The 20,042-nt window shown below is 49.6% G+C and overlaps 1 protein-coding gene across 4 annotated transcripts in view; it reads left to right on the top strand.

Annotated features, from left to right (window-relative positions):
- Window positions 1–14,300, top strand: part of ACVR1B (activin A receptor type 1B) — a 35,155-nt gene extending 20,855 nt beyond the window's left edge. For all 4 annotated transcript variants that reach the window (XM_004429055.3, XM_087442366.1, XM_087442368.1 and 1 more), the window contains 6 exons: window positions 1,135–1,365; window positions 4,168–4,335; window positions 5,350–5,506; window positions 6,687–6,811; window positions 9,480–9,610; window positions 11,182–14,300. In XM_004429055.3, coding sequence (XP_004429112.1) covers window positions 1,135–1,365; window positions 4,168–4,335; window positions 5,350–5,506; window positions 6,687–6,811; window positions 9,480–9,610; window positions 11,182–11,307 — 938 coding nt within the window. In that variant the 3' untranslated portion in view covers window positions 11,308–14,300. The remainder of the gene's footprint in view (window positions 1–1,134; window positions 1,366–4,167; window positions 4,336–5,349; window positions 5,507–6,686; window positions 6,812–9,479; window positions 9,611–11,181) is intronic.
- The last annotated feature ends 5,742 nt before the right edge of the window (window positions 14,301–20,042 follow it).

Here is a 20,042-nt window from a genome sequence, read left to right as displayed (position 1 = left end):
TGGGAGGCAGAGAGGCCAGTGAGAGGTCTTTCTAGAAGGGCTAGAACTAGGCAGAGAGGCCAGTGAGAGGTCTTTCTAGAAGGGCTAGAACTAGGACAGGCACAGAGGGGATAGCGAGGAGGGGTCTGATTTGAGAAACATTTTGGTGATTCTGTCCTGTTGTAGTTAAAAGCGTAAACTTTGGAGTCAGACAGTCCTAGATTTTAATCCCTGCTTTGCCAGTTACTGTTGGTATCAATTTGAATGAGTTACTTAGCCTCCCCTGTGAGCCTTAAATGTCTCATCTGTAAAATGGGCATAATAACAATACCTACGTTATAGGTGGCTGGGGGGAAATGAGATAATTTATGCAACTTATACAAAGCGTTGTGCCTCACACAGTGTCAGCACACAGTAAATGGCAGTTCATCTCCACAAGACATGGGGCTGGAGAGCATATTTGTTTGGTCAGGGAGGAGGGTGAGAGCTCAGAAACAGTCATGGTGGTGAGGTGATTGGATAGATGGAGAGATGTTGAGTGAGTCAAATGAGCCAATGAACAGGTCCTCTAAAGACAGTAAAATTCGTCTTAGAATAAGCGTGGGTGGTCCCTGACTACATCTGGAGCCCCACCCCTGAGCAGGACTTTGATCTCTTTGAAAGCGGATGGAACCTTGTATGCTCTGACCAGTTTGGCTTTCATGGGCCACACAGCACTGCCCTCTAGTGGCCAATGAGCAAGCAGCCAGAAGGCGGCTCCCAGCACTCAAGCTCCCACTTGCATCTTCTCTGCCCTCTTTCCTCCTCCATCAGCATAAAGCAGATGTGGGTGGATTGGCCCTCAGGAAGCTGGCTGCAGAGTTTGTAAATCTGGTCAGGCATTTGTATTCAAATCTGTCTTCTGTACTGAAAGGAGAAATCGCTTAGATCAGGAACAGCTAAGGGTATGCATTTCCCTTTCGATGTGCACTCACTCTGGTCGCTGGCTGCCTGGATTACCTGGACATGGTCCAGGGCGGCTACAGCTCTCCCCCATCCTGGAGCAGTATAGAATGGAGGCCCTGTGGGAGGGCTGTCAGTGTGGCAGTGCGAGAGAGAGTTGCAAAGTTGAGCAAATTTACAGCGTCAGCTCTCTTTCCGGTCTTGCATCCACAGGGTTACCCCTTTTTGTGCAGCGCACAGTGGCCCGAACCATCGTTTTACAGGAGATTATTGGCAAGGGCCGGTTTGGAGAAGTGTGGCGCGGCCGCTGGAGGGGTGGCGACGTGGCTGTGAAGATCTTCTCTTCTCGTGAAGAGCGGTCCTGGTTCCGGGAAGCAGAGATATACCAGACAGTCATGCTGCGCCATGAGAACATCCTTGGGTTTATTGCTGCTGACAACAAAGGTAAAGATCCCATGCGTCCCAAAGCCTAAAACAGTAGCCCCAGATGGACGGGCGACTGGGGACGTGGAACAGCTGTGGGACAGCACAGCTCTGTTTGCCTCCAGAGTTCTTGCCCATAGAGACTCTGAATAAGGTAATAGCCTTCAAGCTTGTCTTCTGCACAAAGCTTATACAGAAACCCAGGTTATTACGCGAGTAAATAAGCAGTTGTTAAGCAGATAAATAAGGGAAAGCCCCCACCCTCCCTGCTCACTCCCCCCCCACTCCCAGCCCCACCCCAGGGTGGTCCCTGCAGGGGCTCCAGTGAGTTTACCTTGAAAACGATGGTATGAAGAACTGTGGCCTCAACCCCTGCCAGGAAGGGATGGCCCCAGAAAAGCATGTCCTCCACGCTCTGTGACGTACAGCACCATACCCGCTTCTGTAGTGGAGCAGGTGCAGCAGAGCCGTGAGCCGCCTGCCCTGACGTGCCGCCTCGTGGCCTTCAAGCTCAGCTTTTGGTCTGCTTGTTGCGGAAGTCCCTTATTTCCTCCCTCCTCTCCCTTCTGTTTTTGCTTTAGTCTTTTTTTTTTTTTTTTTTTTTGGTGAGGAAGATTGTCCCTGAGCTAACATCCGTGCCAGTCTTCCTCTATTTTGTATGTGGGCCACCACCACAGCATGGCTTGATGAGCGGTGTGTAGGTCTGCGCCCGAGATGCGAACGCCGGGCCACCGAAGCAGAGCCTATGAACTTAACCACTACACCACTGGGCCGGCCCCTTTGCTTCAGTTTTTGAGTCTCTCTTGTGTGCCCAGGAACGTCCTCGTTTTTGAGGACCTTACTGACTAGCAAAGAGACAAGTAAACTAACAAGTGATTATGGGAAGTAATCAGACAACAGACTGTTCTAGTGAGCGCAAATTGGGGGTGAGATGGGGTCAGGGAGGTCACACCTGCGTTAGAGGCGAAGGTGGCAGGAGTCGGTCAGGAAGAAATAGCAGTGAGAAGGGCACTGCAGACACGTGTACAAAGGTGAGATGTGTCTGGGAACCTGCTGGTAACTCGGGCAGCTGTTGTAGCAGGACAGGGGCGGAGAAGTGGGCGAGGCCAGATTATGAAGGGCTTTTTTGAAGTGACTGTATTTTTTCTGAGATGGTGGGTAGTAATTGAAATTGCGTTCATTCATTCAATAACATGCATTGACGGCTGGGGGTCAGGACCCCTGCCAGCTGCTTGGGTCATCCCACAGGAGATCAGGACACAGTCCCCGCCTCGCAGACCCCAGGAAGAGGGGACAGCAGGCACACAGCAGGTAGTGCAGCCCAAGTCAGAAACACCACGAGCTGATCGCATTTACATTTTAGAAGCATCTCTCTGGCAGTTGTGACACCGTTTGCTCCCGTGGCAGTGATGTTTAGAAGTTAGTGTCTCCAAGGCCTACAGAAGATGCTAAATATTTGTCCTTCCTACGGAAACAGCAGACTGCTCATTCCTCACATTGCTGGGGGTTTTGTAGTGGCCTCAGCTGCCCCCAAGCTGAAAAGTCTTGGACTCGCACACAAGGGAGGAAAGGGAAGAGAGAATATTTTTTTTTTTTTTTTTTTAAATTTTTTGTTTATTGCAGTAACATTGGTTTATAACATTGTAAAAATTTCAGGTGTACATCATTGTACTTCTATTTCTGCATAGATTACATGGAAGAGAGAATATTTTAAAGGGTCAAAAGATGCCTTCTCTGTTAACTTATTGCCAGGGTCCTCAAGACTTCGGGGCTGGCGGGAGGGTAGGAGGGGTATGTTGGGTAGACCACTTGTTCATAATCAGAGAAGACAGAATTGGTGCTTTTCCAGGAGCTGCTGCCTTTATTGATTCTGGCAGCTCGTGTGAGTAGGGATCTGGCTGTCGAAACTCGCATTAGGGCCGAGGGAGGAGAAAAATCAGACTCCTCTGTTGTTGCCTTTTTGACACGATGTATATGGTATAGTGTGCTGGAATTAGCACCAGCCTGGAATTTGGGAGATCTCAATCCAATTTCCAGTCTTCCTGTTGACAGCAGCATAACCTAATTAGTTTACCAGCTTTCAGTTTTTCTTTTTCTTCCTCCTCCTCCCCTGCACACTGCCCCCCACCCCCATATATGAGTGCATGCTCTCCACCTTCCATTGCTCTTCTGAGGATAAGGTGACCCCTCCAGAATACTTGGAAGTGTGCTCTTTGTGCATTGAAAAGCATTTTTTGGCCTGGAATGCGATAATGCATGAAGGAGCTCTTTCCTGCTCTCACCGAGAGCCCATAGCCTGGTCAGAGAGAGGGACTGAAAAACGCTGCGAATGAGAAGGTGCTAGGTTGGGCTGTGCTCAGAGGACTCCGAGCTCAGAGGACCTGCAAAGCCTTCCTCCTTGGCGAGGGTAGAGTCTAGTCCTGGTCGCTAACGAGCAGATGAGCGGGTCTTGTCAGGATCTAAGCAGTGTAGCCCACGAAACAGATGATAGGTTACTTTCCCTGAGCACGTGCTTCCTTCTCCTCCTGTGCCTCAGTTTCCAGTTGGTGTCATAATGGAGCGCTGTTCAGAATCCTGCAGCCACCTACAAGAAATAAGGGAGCAGGTCTAAGAAAGAATGCTGTTCTTCTGTGCTTCCTGGACCCTAAAACTGGCGGACAGCTGTAGATGAAGCAGGCATAGAGGAGGCCTCGGGGTGTGGAGGCAAGAAGTGGGAATCGGGAGTGCAGCTGGGGTTTCTGTTGTGCCCATTCTTCCCTTCCTGCCTTAACTGCTTTGCTGGGAGTCGTGCCTTTTCCGGAACTTCTCTGTGCTTCTCTGCAGATAATGGCACCTGGACACAGCTGTGGCTCGTCTCGGACTATCATGAGCATGGCTCCCTGTTTGATTATCTTAACCGGTACACGGTGACGATTGAGGGGATGATTAAGCTGGCCTTGTCTGCTGCTAGTGGGCTGGCACACCTGCACATGGAGATCGTGGGCACCCAAGGTGAGTGGACCCAAGCTGGGCTTGAAAAGCCTGTGCCATCCTGGTTTAGTTCCCAGAACTCCTTTTTACTGAGAAAGTTGGAGCTAGACCTCAGGAAATTAGTCTAATGTCAGGGAGAGAGGTTTGAGCTTTACTTGAGTGTGAACAAGAGGTGTCTCGGGGTTCTTTTCACCTCTGTCTTCAGAACCCCCTCAGGGAACTCCATGACGTAAGTGTTCAGTCATCGTTCGGCGGCCTGGTGCGTAGTTGGCTGGTGAGCCAGTGTTTGTTGAGTGATCATCTCAGAAGCCCACAGTGCGCATGTGAAAGAATGGAACTAAGAAGATTAAACAAACTAATGCAACAGGAGCTTCAGTTTCGTCATTTCACGCACGCACTGTTGGGGACAGCTGGCTCAAAGACCGCGGGTGGATGAGACACTGGGCCTTACTAATCTCGGAAGGTTTCCTGGAGGAAGAACACCTCGAGTGTCCCTGCTGGTTGACTGCAGCATCAGCTCTTTGAGTCCTGGATCTTGACATGGTGGCAGCTGTGCTCCCTGGAGCCTGGTTGACCAGGGCAGCAGCTCTTGCTGGCCCTGACAACACCAGCCATTGGAGCATGATCCTGTTCCCAGCTTCCGCGGTGATGTTAGCGATATTCTGAGAACCTGGCCAATGCAGCAGTTTTTCTTTGAATTCCTCAGCAATTCTATACTGGAGCATATTAGTTCAGGGAAGCTCAGTAGTGGTGATATTAATAGTAATATTAGCTAATACGCATGCCCTTCTAAGCTCTTTACTTACCTACATTAATGCATTTAATCCTCACAACATTCCCATGAAGTAAGTACTGGTATTAGTCTTGTTAGATGGATGAGAAGAGGGAGGTACAGATGGGTTAAGTCGCTTTTCCAGGGTTACTGGGTTAGTGAGAGGAAAAGCCAGACTCGAACCCACCCCGTCTGGCTGCAAAGTCCATGCTTTTAACACTTATACTATCTTTCTTTAAAGATCCTTGTTTTTTCCCTGCCAGGGAAGCCTGGAATTGCTCATCGAGACTTAAAGTCAAAGAACATCCTGGTGAAGAAAAATGGCATGTGCGCCATCGCAGACCTGGGCCTGGCTGTCCGTCATGACGCAGTCACCGACACCATTGACATTGCTCCAAATCAGAGGGTGGGAACCAAACGGTAGGCAGGCCCGGGGCCTCTGCTCTTGCCCTACACTTGTAGTGAGCAGCCTGCATGTGCCCTTTCCCGTCTGCGAAGGAGCAGGAGACGTAGTAAAGCAGGTGTGGTCCCCTCTCTAGACAGCAGAGAGTGGAGTTGTGCACCCACTCCCCACACAGAAAGCTGCACAGGTTGCATCTAACAGATAGAAGTGCCAGGAGCACAGCCCCGTAGAACCACATACATGTAGGGGTTGGTGGTATCAGGCCGGGGAGGCAGTGGAGAAAGAGAATCTAGAGCGAGATTTGAAAGGGGGATGGGCACCAGGCTTGGCTAGGGGACAAGGGAAAATGGCACCGTCTGCAGGGGTGGCTTGTGCCGAGACCCCTGAGGAGGCAGGGAGCGTGGTTTGCCAAGCCAGAGCAGAGGTAATCGAGGGTGGAGACTGGGGGCACCCTTAAGGATTATGGGCCTGCTTCCCGCTTCGTCCCAAGGTGAAGTAAGAAGTAAGGAATTGTGATTGTGGATTGACTTCACAAGTGGGAAACGCAACTGTCTTACTGGATGGAGGAGGAGGTCTGTTCATCTGCTGAATCTCAGTGACTGTCACTAAATGGTGCTGCTGCTTTTTCCCTTCCTTTTGACCTGGGAGTTCCCCAGGCCCCCAAGTGTGAGGCCTGAGGTGACCCTGTGGTTTGCCTTTCTGTAGGGGAGTGGCTCGAGTAGTACTGATTAACCGAGGGGGCCTTTGATGGCTATCTAGAACAATCTTCATGTATCTGCAGTCAGGTCAGATAACAAAGGAAGTTCAGAATTTAAGCTCAACCTATCACTGTGAGTACATCCAATAAAGTCCAAGACCCCAGTAGCAACCAGATATTATGTGCTGTTACTGCCTTGCCACCCACAGTGCAAATACTTCTGCCAAGAAATCAAAACATGCTGAAAATAACTCTTGATGGTTAAAAAATAGAGGTACAAATAAGAGTAGTCCAGTATCACCAGACCTGTGCTGAAGTATTTAGATTCGAATCCAGAACATAAGGGAGTTTGCAGTAAGGAGAATGGAGCATCCCTCCTCCGCAGGGGGCTTTCTCGGCGTGATGCTCTCCCACACTCAGAGGGCCCCTGAGTCAACACTTCGAATGAGAGAGAGAAGTCGTCATTTTCTGGACGTGATCGAGGTCCTTTGCTGTTGCAGATACATGGCCCCTGAAGTACTTGATGAAACCATCAACATGAAGCACTTCGACTCCTTTAAATGTGCTGATATCTATGCCCTCGGGCTTGTCTATTGGGAGATCGCTCGAAGATGCAATTCTGGAGGTACTTTCCTTTTTACCTTCTCTTTCTCCTGCCTCCCATCCCAGAAGACTGGTCACCAAAGGTGCTGGTGTTTTTACTGTCTCCTTTCTTTTTACAGCCTGTCGGTTCCTGGTGCCGGGGCCCGAATCACACTGAGGGTTCTCATCAAAGATGAGGAACTTTAGAGGCAGCCGTGCTAAGGGTGTGTTTACTCCTCGGCCGGCTTGTTGAGTAGTGTCGTACATCGTGGTAACCATTCTGGAGGCTCATTTGGCTTTTTTTTTTTTTTTAAACACACTTTCTTTATTGGTCCATGGAGGTCGGGAAGGCCCTGGTGGGAATAGCACAGAACTAATGCAGGGGTCTCCTGTACTTGGGAGGCGGTATATCCTAATACACGAGCTCTCAAGCCATGTTCCTGGCTGCCCAGAGGTTTCATTGACTAAGTAATGGTAATTTCTCACTTTGCAGGAGAAAGCTTACTAATGCATAGAATTTTCTCAAAATGAGTTTTTTCCCCTGTAATTTTTTCTTAAATCTTTGGCATTTGCTGCTGCTCATGCATGTCAGAATCCAGTAAAAGGTAGCATCAGATTTAGCAGAAAACTTTTTTTTTATCGTCAGTACATCAGTATCTTACGATGACTTCCAAGTATTCTGCCACATGACCAAGTTCAAGAATCACTAGAACCCTGCCCTCAGCCATTTATCTCTGATGTAAGAGATTCCAGGTCAGGGGAAGTGGTTGAGTTAAAAAGAACTGGTGAGTCTCCCAGCAGAACCCTTTTATGCATCACTGCCTTTTTCCTTCCATGATGTATGTTTGGTAAGATCCAAATTATGGAGGAAGCATCCAGGTATTAGTCACAAAATTTTACATCTTAAATTTTGATCATAATATACAGATAAAGCAGATGAAGAAAACTCTGGTCACACAGGTCTTAAACTGTGAATAAGTTAATTTTTTCTTTCTCCTACCGTCCAGAAACTGGTGCTAAGTATATAATAATAATAATAACATTTATTTACCACTTTCTATGTATAAACTCATGTAATCTTTACCACAGACCTGTGAAATGAGTACTGTTATTGTCATTTCACAGATGAAGAAAATAAGTCACAGAGAGGCGAGGTGATTTGTCCAGAGTCACACAGCTGATAACCCAGGATTCGGACTCTGGCGCTCTGCCAGGGCTGAAGCTCTTAACTTCCCTTAGATACCAAGTCAGGCTCTATTTAAAAGTCTGTCCCTTAGCTCAGGACAGCAGGATTTTTCCTGGAAAAAAAGCATGAGGAAGTCACATTGGATTTTAATTTTTTATTATGAAAAATATTTCAGTTTGTAGCTGTAAAAGGACTTCAGAAATATAGTGCTATTGTCACACTTCAAAAAATGAACGTTAATTCTTAATATCATTTAACGTCACTTGGTATTGAGATTTCCCCAATTGTCTCCTAATTTTTTTTTAAACAGTTTATGCAAATCTGGGTTCAGGTCCTGTCCATCACTGTAATTGATTGATACACCTCATAAATCTTTATAATCTACAAATTCCACCTCCGTTTTTTTTTTTAATTTTTCTTTTGTTTTTTTGTTTTGGTGAGGAAGACCTGCCCTGAGCTAACATCCAATGCCAATCCTCCTCTTTTTTGCTGAGGAAGATTGGCCTTGGGCTGACATCCTGCCCATCTTCCTCTACTTTATGTGGGACGCTGCCACAGCATGGCTTGACAAGGACCTGCGAACCCCAGGCCACCGAAGCAGAGCGAGCACACTTAACTGCTGTGCCACCAGGCCAGCCCCTCCATTTTTTTTTTTTTTTTTTTTTTTTTTTTTACCTTCTGCAGTTTCTTTATTGGAGAGTCCAAATCATTTGTTCTGTAAACTTTTTTTGTCTAGATTTTTCTGATTGCCTCTTCGTGGAGTTCACATGTTCTTCGGTTCATGTGAATTTCCTGTGATAGTTCCATCTAGTGACTAGAATTATATTTTTTTTCCCAAAATCCTCCTGTTATAAGGCACATAATGCCAGTTCTCTCTTTTTGTGATGTGAACAGCCATCGGTGATCATTGTCCAAGTCGTAATTCATTAGAGGTTGAAAAACGCCAATGTTCTGATTTTGTCAATCTTCATGTATTAGCTGCAAGAGAAACTTCTCCTGATTATCTATTTGGTTACCAAGATGTATAGTTGGAATAGAAAATGTAGAGAAGATACTTGACTCTTTCCATCTCTTTACCAGTTTTTCCAAATAATGAGTTTGTTCTCTATCATCCTACAAAGGTGACTGAGGGGCTTTTGTTGTTGTTTTTTTAGTATCATTGTGAACTGGTAGATTTAAAATACTTGTTCTCATTGAAGTTATGAGGCTTACTGTTGTTTAAATGTTCTCATCTTTGGCCAGTTGGGAGTTTTTCGAGTTGGTGCCTTTTGACCTGACCTCAGTAATCTCTGCGAGTTTCCTTGCTTTTTGGTATGAAAAAGATGTTCCTGGCTAATCTTGTGTATGTGTTGTCCGTACCTAGAATCTGCCAAGCTCTCTGAGGAGCCCTAGTTCCTCTCCGAGGAGCCCTAGTTCCTCTCCAAGGGAAGTAGTATTCACAGACCACAGCTGGGTATCGTCATTGGCTTTCGAATAATCTCTTCCTTCTGTCGCTAACTCGGGTGGATGTTTCCTTTTCTCTCAGGAGTCCACGAAGAATATCAGCTGCCATATTACGACTTAGTGCCCTCTGACCCTTCCATTGAGGAAATGCGAAAGGTCGTATGTGACCAGAAGCTACGTCCCAACATCCCCAACTGGTGGCAGAGTTATGAGGTAGGGAGCTCCCTTGCCTCCTGCGGCTATTCCACCTGCCTGGTTTGTCTACCTTAGAAAAGGGTTGCCCAACAATGGGGCCAACCCCAGGACTACCCCCTGAGTGTGTCAGTCATTATATACTACTATGTGCTGTTATATCTTAAACCTGAGGGGCCACAGTTCCTTGTCCTGGGCACTGTAGGGTCCCCTTTGGAGTTGACAGCCTAGTAGAAGAAAAAGGCTTGGTCCCCAAGACAGATCAGAGAGAGGTGGTCAATAAGAGACAGACACAGAAACTGAGCGGGAGCTGTTAGACCTGTCTAACTAGAAAATGGCTCTGGAGCCACAGGAGTGAGCTGAGCTCTGCGAAAGAGGTAAGAAGAGGCATCTGTAAGGGTTGTAGAAGAGTGAGGGGACGGGCCCTAGGGGACGTGAGAAGACACGTCTCTGAGGGAGGTAGCCTTGCCAAAAACTCAGAAGAAGCTTGGAGGGTGTTTAGAATTTGAATTTGGGAGAGGTGGCAGGTGAGGTGGGGAAAGGAAAACATTTGGTGGAAATAAGTGAAATGAGGACAAATTCATGATACAGACTCCTAATAAACATGGAGATCTGGGTCTTAGAGTCTTCAGAGGGAACAGGATTTGCCCAGCTAAGTGCCCTGCGCCTCTTTTTCACCCATGGCTCTGCTTTTAAGGAGTGTAACCACTAGAGGGCGTTTCGGCCTTTCAGAACAACATGACTCCCGTTTTGTTCTAGGTGGTGCCTTCTCGGTGCATCATAGAGCAGCATTTTCCTAGATGTCCCTTGGAGCCCTCAGGTTGGGGCTTACTTCAGAGGATTAGGGGGAGGCTGAAAGAGCTGGTCTTCACTGCCCCCAGCCCACTTCCTCCTCAGTGCTGTTTTTATGTTGGGACTCCTCTTGGGAAAGTAGGTTCCACTATTAAAAAGAATTTTGGAAACCACTGGCCTAGGGCAGCAGTCAGGGAATTTCGTAGCCCCCAAGAACCGGCAGCAGTCCATGGGTGACCTTCCAGATCTAGCTCTTGGCCTGACCGTAGAGGTCGCCTGTGTTGTCTGGGCAGTGGCAGTGTAGCTTCCTGCCTCTGACCAGATCGCTTTTCAGGGGCTACTTCCCTGCTGCTTCACCTCCCCATCTCTGCATGTGAACCATGGGATTGCAGCCATGTGCGTGCCCGTGCCAAGGCGTGTGCCTGGTTCATACGCTGCTTTTTAAAAAAACATAATTAGTGAACAGTCATAAAAATAGATTCGCAAACTTGACAGAAAGGATTTTCGGATCACAGGCTATCTGCAGTTCTTTCTTTCGAGATTACCCAGATGACGGGGAGTAGCCAACTGCACTTGCAGAGGTCTCCCCTCTCCAGGCTGCAGCTTTCTCCCTTCGCCTGCATAGCCTGTCCCTGAAGGAAGGGAGAGCCACGGGGAGAGGGAAGCTTGCAGAGCATGTCCCTAGGTTCAGGGGGAGAGGAGGTTCTGACAGACTGCACCAGGAAACAAGCAGGAGCCTAGGGATCAGAAAGGCTTCCACGGGGCAGCGTCAGATTGACACCCTGGGTCTCTGTGTGCAGGCGTTACGGGTGATGGGGAAGATGATGCGAGAGTGTTGGTACGCCAACGGCGCGGCCCGCCTGACTGCTCTGCGCATTAAGAAGACCCTCTCACAGCTCAGCGTGCAGGAAGATGTGAAGATCTAACCCTGCTCCCCTCGCCCTACCGCAACCCTGGGCAGCGAGAACTACATACAGCTGCCGTGTTGAGCGTACGATGGAGGCCTACCTCTCATTTCTGCCCAGCCCTCTGTGGCCAGCAGCCCTGGCCCTCAAGAGGGACAGAGCCCGGGAGACTCGCTCACTCCCATGTTGGGTTTGAGACACAGACATCTTTTATATTTACCTCCTGATGGCATGGAGACTCTGCGAGTAGATGGTGTGGAGAACTCAATGCCACAACTCGAACTGTTGTAGTGGGAAGTCCCCCAAAACCCGGTGCATCTGGCGTGTAGCCAGGAGTGGTGACAGGGGTGGCCTGGGGGGCCCAGGAGAAGCTGAGTGTTGCCAGTGCTAAGCAGCACTGAGGGTTTTCCTCCGGGGACCAACCCCAGCATGCTGCGGTGGCCCAGAGGAGCCAGAAGTACAGCCTCTCGCACAGGCAGCCACGGGCCACGTGCTCCCCTCCTCCCTCACACAACATCTAGAGGGACTGCCAGTGGAGATGGAATCTTCCGCCTGTCTGTCCAGCCGTGTGTGCATGTGCCGAGGTGTGTCCTCTGTTGTGCCTGGTCCGTGCCACGCCCTTACGTGTGTGTGTGTGTGTGTGTGTGTGTGTGTGTATGTAGGTGCGCACTTACCTGCTTGAGCTTTCTGTGCATGTGCAGGTCGGGAGTGGTTGTCGAGCCGTCTCTGCGTGCTGGTGCCTCTGTTCAGTAGTGAGCAGTATCTAGTTCCCCGGGGGCCCCTCCCCCGCCCCCCGAACCCCCAGACCACGGTGGTACTCCCTTCCCAGCAGGCTGCTCTGCCTGCCCCTGTGTCAACACAGCTCTCCTCCATTTCAGACTGTGAAACCAAAGCTGGCCCAGTTATCCATGGCAGGCCAGGCTTTTGGGTCTAAATGTGAGGGAGGTGGGTGGGATGGGCAGGGAAGGAATCTTGGCGGAATTCTCGGGTGTTGTGCTCAGCAGCAGCCGTGAGGAATGAGCCAGCCCAAGGGCATCGTCCTCAACAGCATCAAGGAAGGGCCAAGGAATTTGAAGCCCAGATCTTGGGACTCGGAATGTCACATCTGTCTTTCATAGCCCAGATTCTGGAAACAGCGGTGTATATTTTTGGTGGTGGTGGGTTTAGGGTGGGGAAGGGAAAAGGGGGCAGGAGTGGGAAGGGAGTCTGGGGTGGGGGGGAGGCGTCTGCATGGGTCTCTTACTGGATTATCTGATCACGGTGGAGGGAAGATGTGAGACTCGCGTCCACTTCAGGGGCCCTACTGAAGGGACAGCGCGAGCTGAACCTGGTATTTAACCTGAGCGTAGTATTTAACGACGTCTAGAAGCACGGTTGTGGGTGGTGGTTTGGTCAGCATATCTTAGGTATATAATAACTTTGAAGCCATAACTTTTAACTGGAGTGGTTTGGTTTTTTTGTTTTTTTGGTTTTTTGTTGTTTTTTTTTAAATTTTATTGGGAGGGTCTGGATTTTAACTTTTTTTAATATTATTAAGTCTTTATAAAAGGAGAACCATCTCTATGTGATGATTACCTCTCAGTCTATTCGTTTTTAAAGAAATCCCTATAAAAACAACCACAAAAAAATGCTCCAATCAAATGCGCGTAGCTCCGTCACACTGGAAGTGTCTGTCACTGCCTCAGCCTGTCCCACTCAGCAGTGACAGTCCCTCTTTGCCCCTGGGGTTGGTCTCGCATTCTGCCTCCCCCCAGTTCCCTGAGTCGTTTTTGCGCTAGGGCCCTTGCCTTCTGTGCGTTGTTCAGCTGGTTTCACCTTTTTCTCTGGGCTTTTATTGAACAGCTGTTTGCTGAGTGCCTGTTGGGGGCCAGGCACGGCGCTGGGCACACGTCTGTGGACAAGACAGGCTTGGGTCCTCCTCTGGGAGCACTGAAGGAGCTAATTCAAGTTCGTGGGGGGCCTGTTTTGAGACCAGACGTTTTCATAGTTGGTTCTGAGAGCCTTTTGAGCCTGGAATGATTGCTCTTCTATAAGACCACCAAGGAGTGAGGATGCCAGCCCTCCCCTCCACCAAAGAAACGGTGGTGGGCAGTGAGACCCCAATCACTGCATTCATTCTGAGCCCCCTTCCTGCCCCCAGGGAGGCACAGTATGTGTGCAGCCTCGGAGCATCCCTGCCCCCAGCCCAGCAATTCTCTGCCAAAGCTTGTGGAGGAGGGGGAGAGCCCTCTCCCTGCTCACATCCGTCTCCCCCATGCTCCTGGCCTTTCTATTTATTTTCCTGATTAATTGCTTCTTTCCTTGCATTAAGGGAGATCCTCCCCTAACCTTTTGGGCCAATTTACTGGCTGACTAATTTCTCTTGAATACCAATTGTGTCATTAGGGGGACCTTCTTTCCCCACCCCTGCTGACGCCCCGCCTATCCACCCTGCAGCAGAACCTGGCAGGTTCTAGATGATAATGGAATTTAGACTCCTGCCCCAGTCACAACCAGCCTCTGGGATCTGCCAACACTCCTTGACCCAGGGAGTCCCAAGCCACTAGCCCACCCCCCGGGTGGCCCTTCTGTCCTCCCCACACACGCAGTCTAGCTCCTCCACCTCTGGGGAAGACTGAGCAGTTTTTTGGGAAGCTCCCGCCCCCACCCCCGCCACTCTTAACACTAAGAGTTAGGAGTCAGAGAGTTGGGGAGAAACTAAAGCCTAAAGCCGTGGTTTTTGGCCCCCTGAGGCCAACCCTGATCCATAGGGCTACCTGCTCCTCTGGATTCTGGATTCACAGACCAAGTCCAAGCCCGTTCTTACGTCGCCATCAAGGCCCCCGAACGGCATTCTCGGTACTTCTGTTTGTTTTTGTACATTTTATTAGAAAGGACTGTAAAATAGCCACTTAGACACTTTACCTCTTCAGTATGCAAATGTAAATAAGTTGTAATATAGGAAATCTTTTGTTTTAATATAAGAATGAGCCTGTCCAATTTCTGCTGTACATTATTAAAGTTTTATTCACAGAGCTTTTCTGGTGCCATCTGTTCTACATGTGTGGACTGACTGCCCAGCTGTTGTCCGGGGGGTTGGGAACGGGGCAGATGTTCTAAGGTTGAGTTTCCACCCTCACCAGGAGAGGAGTTGATCCGAATGTCTCCGGTCTTCCTGAGGCTGTTCCTCTGTGTTTCCCAGAGGGAGGGCCTGGTATGTGCCAGTCAGCAGAAGACAAACGCCACCTTTTCTTGGGCTTTGCCTGTATTTGTCTTTGTCTTTTACCATTTTTCTCTTTATACAAAAGAGAGTCGTGATCCCTTTAGTCATAAACCACCACCTAGTCTCAAAGACAGCCTGACTTCTCCGTTTTTGTTTTCCCCCTTGTAGCTTGAGTATAAATGAATTGGGGGGGGGGGGTGCTTCAGTGGGCGTCTTCAGGGGTTACTCTGGTATTTTCTGTGTGTGGCTGGCTGTGAATGTCTTTCTGTCTCTAGGCTAAGGGAACCCAAGAGAGCAAGTCCTAGCATCAGAGAACCTCAGGTTTAGGTGGGACTAGAGGTCACCTGGGCCACCACCCACCAGGTGCTTGTCTCCCCCGCAGCATCCACGTCAGGTGCTGGTGGGCCTCGTGCTGTAACCGTCAGGACCACAGCTTCCACCTGCAGGCCGTCTGCTCAGTAGGAAGCGCTTCCTTACGTAGAACTGGGCAGCCTGCGTGTGACTTACATCCACAGGCCGTTCTAAGCCATTACTCTCTTCTATATAAGGTCCCTGAAAATGCTTGAAGACAGCTGTCATGTTATCATGAATTTGGCAAAGGTTAGAGTTTCTTCAGTTAATATTAGCAAATGTTTATTGAAAACTTACTGTGTGCTAAGCAATGCACCAAAATTTGCTTTACATGTACAGTCATGCACCGCATAGCGACATTTCAGTTAACGACAGACCACATATACAATGGTGGGCCCATAAGGTGAGTACCGTAGAGCCTAGGTGTGTAGTGGGCTCTACCATCTAGGTTTGTGTAAGTACACTCTATGATGTCTGCACAACCACAAAGCCGCCTAACGATGCATCTCTCAGAACGTATCCCCGTCATTAAGCAACGCATGACTGTATTAACTGCTTTAATCTGCAGAACAGCGTGTGAGGTGAGCATTGTTATCCTCTCTTGATGGATTAGGAAATTGAGAGTTAGAGAAGTGAAGTAAATTGCCCACATAGCTCATGGGGGTGGAAAAGACCTTGAGTCCAGGATGTCTGAGCATGGACTGCAGCCCCTTAGCCTCACCATCCTGCCTCCATGGTTCCATGTTTTTACCCCGTACCAGCTGCTCTCCGCTGAACCCAGCTAGAACCTGGGGCCAGAGAGGGCACATAACATCCCATCCAGGCATTACCTCACAGCACAGACAGAACAAGAATCCCAGACTGTGCTTGACACCTGCAGGTCACTCCCAGGACTGCATCTCGTGTCTTGGGTTGAGTAAAATCCAGCCCCCTTCTCCTCCATCCTGTATATGAGAAGTTGGTATTTTGAACTCAAGTGCAGGACCCTATGTGTTTACCTTGTTAAATTTTACCATAGAACCTGCTCATTGCTCCAGCCTGTCAATATTTTAAAATTCTGATTGTTACTCAGAATTTTCCATTGTTTTCCCATCTGAGACTTAGGCTGGAGAAAATCAAGTAACATCTCTAGAAGTTGGCTTTAACTTTTGTATATATCCCAATAACCCAGATCAGTTGGTAATTAAATTGAACCTTGTGGCTGGCCATAATTCTTTGTGTGTGTGTGTGAGGAAGATCAGCCCTGAGCTAACATCCATGCTAATCCTCCTCTTTTTGCTGAGGAAGACCGGCCCTGAGCTAACATCTATTGCTAATCCTCCTTTTTTTCCCCCCTTTTCTCCCCAAAGCCCCAGTAGATAGTTATATGTCGTAGTTGCACATCTTTCTAGTTGCTGTAAGTGGGATGCGGCCTCAGCATGGCCAGAGAAGCGGTGCGCGCCCAGGATCCGAACCCGGGCCGCCAGTAGCAGAGCGCGCGCACTTAACCGCTAAGCCACGGGGCCGGCCCTGGCCGTGATTCTTTCATGGACAAAGATAACAGCAGAAGCCCAAGTACCTCGCTGAAGTGGCAAGGTATTATTGGGGCTGCCGCATCTCTGATCTACCTGTCTGTAGGAAAGGAAGGGGAAGTAGTGTGTAGCGAATCTCAACCCAGTTCAAAAGCCATCCAGTGAATGTCATCTTGCCAGGCATGGACCTAAAATTCACTAGGCTATGGATCGCAGGTTCAACTTGACCATCTTGAAAATCAGTGCCTTTTCACTTGCCCTTGAAGGTTAGTAACAACGTTTCACCTTTGTAAGACCCATGACACAGGAGACCTGAATTCATGTGAATGGTGTATCACTTGAGTTTTTGTTTCACACATCTTAAATTTCTGTGCCCCCAGGCCACGTCTTCTGAACTCTACAGTCTGGAGAACGTGCTTACTAAATACAAAACAAAATTTGGAGTAGAGTTGTAGAGTTCAAGAGACACTCAGGAACATATGAGGGATGCATAGTGAAGGTTGGGGAAAGCTTTGGATCAAGCCAAGAATGGTGTGTTAGGGTTCTCCAGAGAAACAGAACTAATAGGATGGATGGATGGATGGATAGCTAGATCTGTTAAGGAATTGACTCACAATGGTGGGGGCTGGCAAGTCTGAAATCTGCAGGGCAGGCTGAGAAGCTGGAGAATTGGTGTTGCAGTCCAGTCTGGAGGCAGAATTCCCTCTTCCTCAGGGTACCTCAGTCTTTTAAGGCCTTCAACTGATTGGATGAAGCCCATCCACATTATGGAGGGTGGTCTGCTTTACTCAAAGTCGACTGATTTAAATGTTTGTCACATCTAAAACACACCTTCACAGCAAAGTCTAGACTAGTGTTTGACCAAACAACTGGCACCATACCCTGAAAGTTGTTGGGCATCCCATCGTCAGCTGTGTTTGCCAAGAGGGCGGAGACCTGGGGAGTCTGGGGCCCTAAGAGCTGTCATTTTCTGTCCTACCTATCTGTGCCTGTTCTGAAATGGGACTCAAGGAATATGGCAGAGAGCCCTGGGTCCATCTGGGGATGCTCCTTGGAAGCAAAGGATGGGGGCCAATGAGATAGGAAGGTTTAAGGAAACTTAATGGGCTTCTATTTAATAAGCGTTTGTTGAGCAACCATAGTGTGTAAAGCAGTAGGCAGAACAGAGAGACAATCTGTGGTCTCTGCCCTTCAGCGTGGAGAGAGAGGATCTGTACAGAGAGAACAATAACGCAGATTTTGGCAAGTCACATTACAGGACAATACGTAACATGTCGTGGAAGCACAGGTGAGGTGGCTGGGGAAAGGACACGTCCCTGCCCTCCAGGGGCTCCCTGCCTTGTGGAATGGACTAGTAAATAGAAAACTACCATGGAGTGAGGTAAGTGCTATGACACAGATGCCCTGGGAATACAGGACAGACAGGAGGTTGGGGTCAAGAGAGGTCACATCTCATCTACTTTGGAGTAGGCATTGGCCTGCTAACTGGGGAAAGGGGAGAGGAGGGGGTTTTGGTCAAAAAGAGTGTGTCGCCCACCATTCGAGAACCACAGGTGTCCAATATGGCTAGAGCAAGGGAGCCGGGTGCACAGAGGGCCTGTCAGAGCTGTCACATGATGAGAAGTCAAGACTTCATCCTGTAGCCAGCCTGGTGGTGCAGCAGTTAAGTCCGTGCACTCCGCTTCAGCAGCCTGGAGGTTTGCAGGTTTGGATCCCGGGTGCGCACTGACGCACTGCTTGTCAAGCCATGCTGGGGCAGCATCCCATATAAAGTAGAGGAAGATGGGCACGGATGTTAGCCCAGGGCCAGTCTTCCTCGGCAAAAAAAAAACGAGGATTGGCATCGGATGTTAGCTCAGGGCTGATCTTCCTCACCAAAAAAGACTTAATCCTGGGGGCCACCAATGTGATCACCTCCCCAGCTGCCTCAGACTGTGCTAATCTATCAGTAATCTTCCTCTTCAGGCTGGACTTGGTCTCCAAATTTTTCTCAACAGCATGCTTATGTGGAGTTGTCCCATAGGTTAAAACCTCTTTGTCATTTGTGGTGTAGGGAATAGGCCATTGAGGGGTTTTAAGTGGGGGAGTGCTGTGATCCCATTTGTGATTGGGGAAGAACACAGCGCTGACTTTAGGAGGCAGTGGGGTAGAGGGACAGCTGGAGGAAGGGGAGACCGTGGGTAGAACGCGCAGGTTTGGGGCATGATCAGGTGCAAACGGTGAGAGCAAGAGCAAGTTTACTCCATACTTCAGTGTGGAGTAAACAGGAGAATCTTAGCCCAGCGCACAACGCTGTCCCCTGGGAGAAAGAACTGGGGATGAACCATCAGAGCAGCTGTGTTTGCCAAGAGGGAGGAGACCTGGGGAGTCTGGGGCCCTAAGAGCTGTCATTTTCTGTCCTACCTATCTGTGCCTGTTCTGAAATGGGTAGAATGATACACACCCTGCGTCCTAGGAATGTCATGTCACTACTGTAAGGAAAGCTGGAGAGTTAACCCTGCCTTCCTTCTGCCAGTCTAACCTGTTCAAGCTGGCAACCTTGCCATCCCCACCCAAGAGGCAAGACGGTCCCTGGCCTCTGGGTGGGATCACTAGACCCAGAGGCCATCATATCCAACACAAGTAAAGTGCCACATCCACCTTGGCCCCACTCCCAGATGCCCTAGAATCGGGTCTTCGGGCTGTCTGGATCCCCCTGCTGCTGGGCTACCCTGGGCCCCAGGACCACACACAGACACTGTCCCGTGGAAACTGTTGGTAATGGGAGCCACTGAGAAAAACAACCACTCCCTGCCCAGTCAGCTGCCCACCGGCTGTCCGCGCCTCCCTTGGTGTCACGCAGCTGGGGGCCCAGCCCCTCATTCCTGACCAGAGAGCCAGCTGAGTCCCCGGTGCTCTCCCTCCCATCTCCCCAGCATAGAAGCAGTGGCAGTACCCAGAGAGAAGCCCCAGCAAACCGCTCATCCCTTCCAGGTCTAGGCTGAAATGACTATGCTGGAGCTCTGACATGCAGTCAGACTCCAGAGGGGCCTGAGCTTCTGGAGCCCTTCCCCCAAGTGCCCTGACATCCTGAGGCACTCTAGAGCTTGAGCAGATCAGTGGGGGCAAGATTCAGCTCTCCCCATGTACTCCATGGAGGACTGTTGACTGTTAGGTATCTGCGCAAGGGCTTGTCCCAAAGAGAAGGGGTCTTACCTACATGAGCCGAGCCCCCGCTGTCTGTACCCCCACCACAGGCCAAGACCTATCCACCAGCTAGGAGCCAGGGCAGCCGGAACAAAAGGAAGCAAAACCTGGGGAGCTCATTCTGAGAGACAGCAATTTGCTGGAGAATAAGGTACAGATTGAGTGCAGCTGTCTGAGGAGCTGGAGCAATGGGGCTTTTGCAAGCAGGCTTCCCGGAGGGAAGAGAACGGAGGGGGCGTTGTCCTAGTATGAGTGCAGGCAGCGTGCAGCATGCTCCCCCCGACCCCCGTGCTCTAAGGAGCTGCAGAGGATAGAATGAGGAGAACAGATGCTAGACAAGAGACTTGGGCTTAGGAGGGAGTCATGGAGGGTTGGAAAAGGCAAAGTTTTAGGGGCCTCGTGCACTATCTGGCGGCTGAAGGTTATGGCACCGAGGAGGCCAGCCAGGGGTCCACCCTCTCCCTGAGGAACTTCACCTGCGGCAGGGCAGCACTGGCTGAGATAAA

This window comes from Ceratotherium simum, chromosome 17 (genome assembly GCF_057802395.1).
Source record: "Ceratotherium simum simum isolate JZ-2026a chromosome 17, ASM5780239v1, whole genome shotgun sequence".
NCBI classification, from domain to species: Eukaryota; Metazoa; Chordata; class Mammalia; order Perissodactyla; family Rhinocerotidae; genus Ceratotherium; species Ceratotherium simum.
The sequence above is the reverse complement of the archived record's forward strand: the minus strand, read 5'-3'. Positions and strand labels throughout refer to the sequence as shown.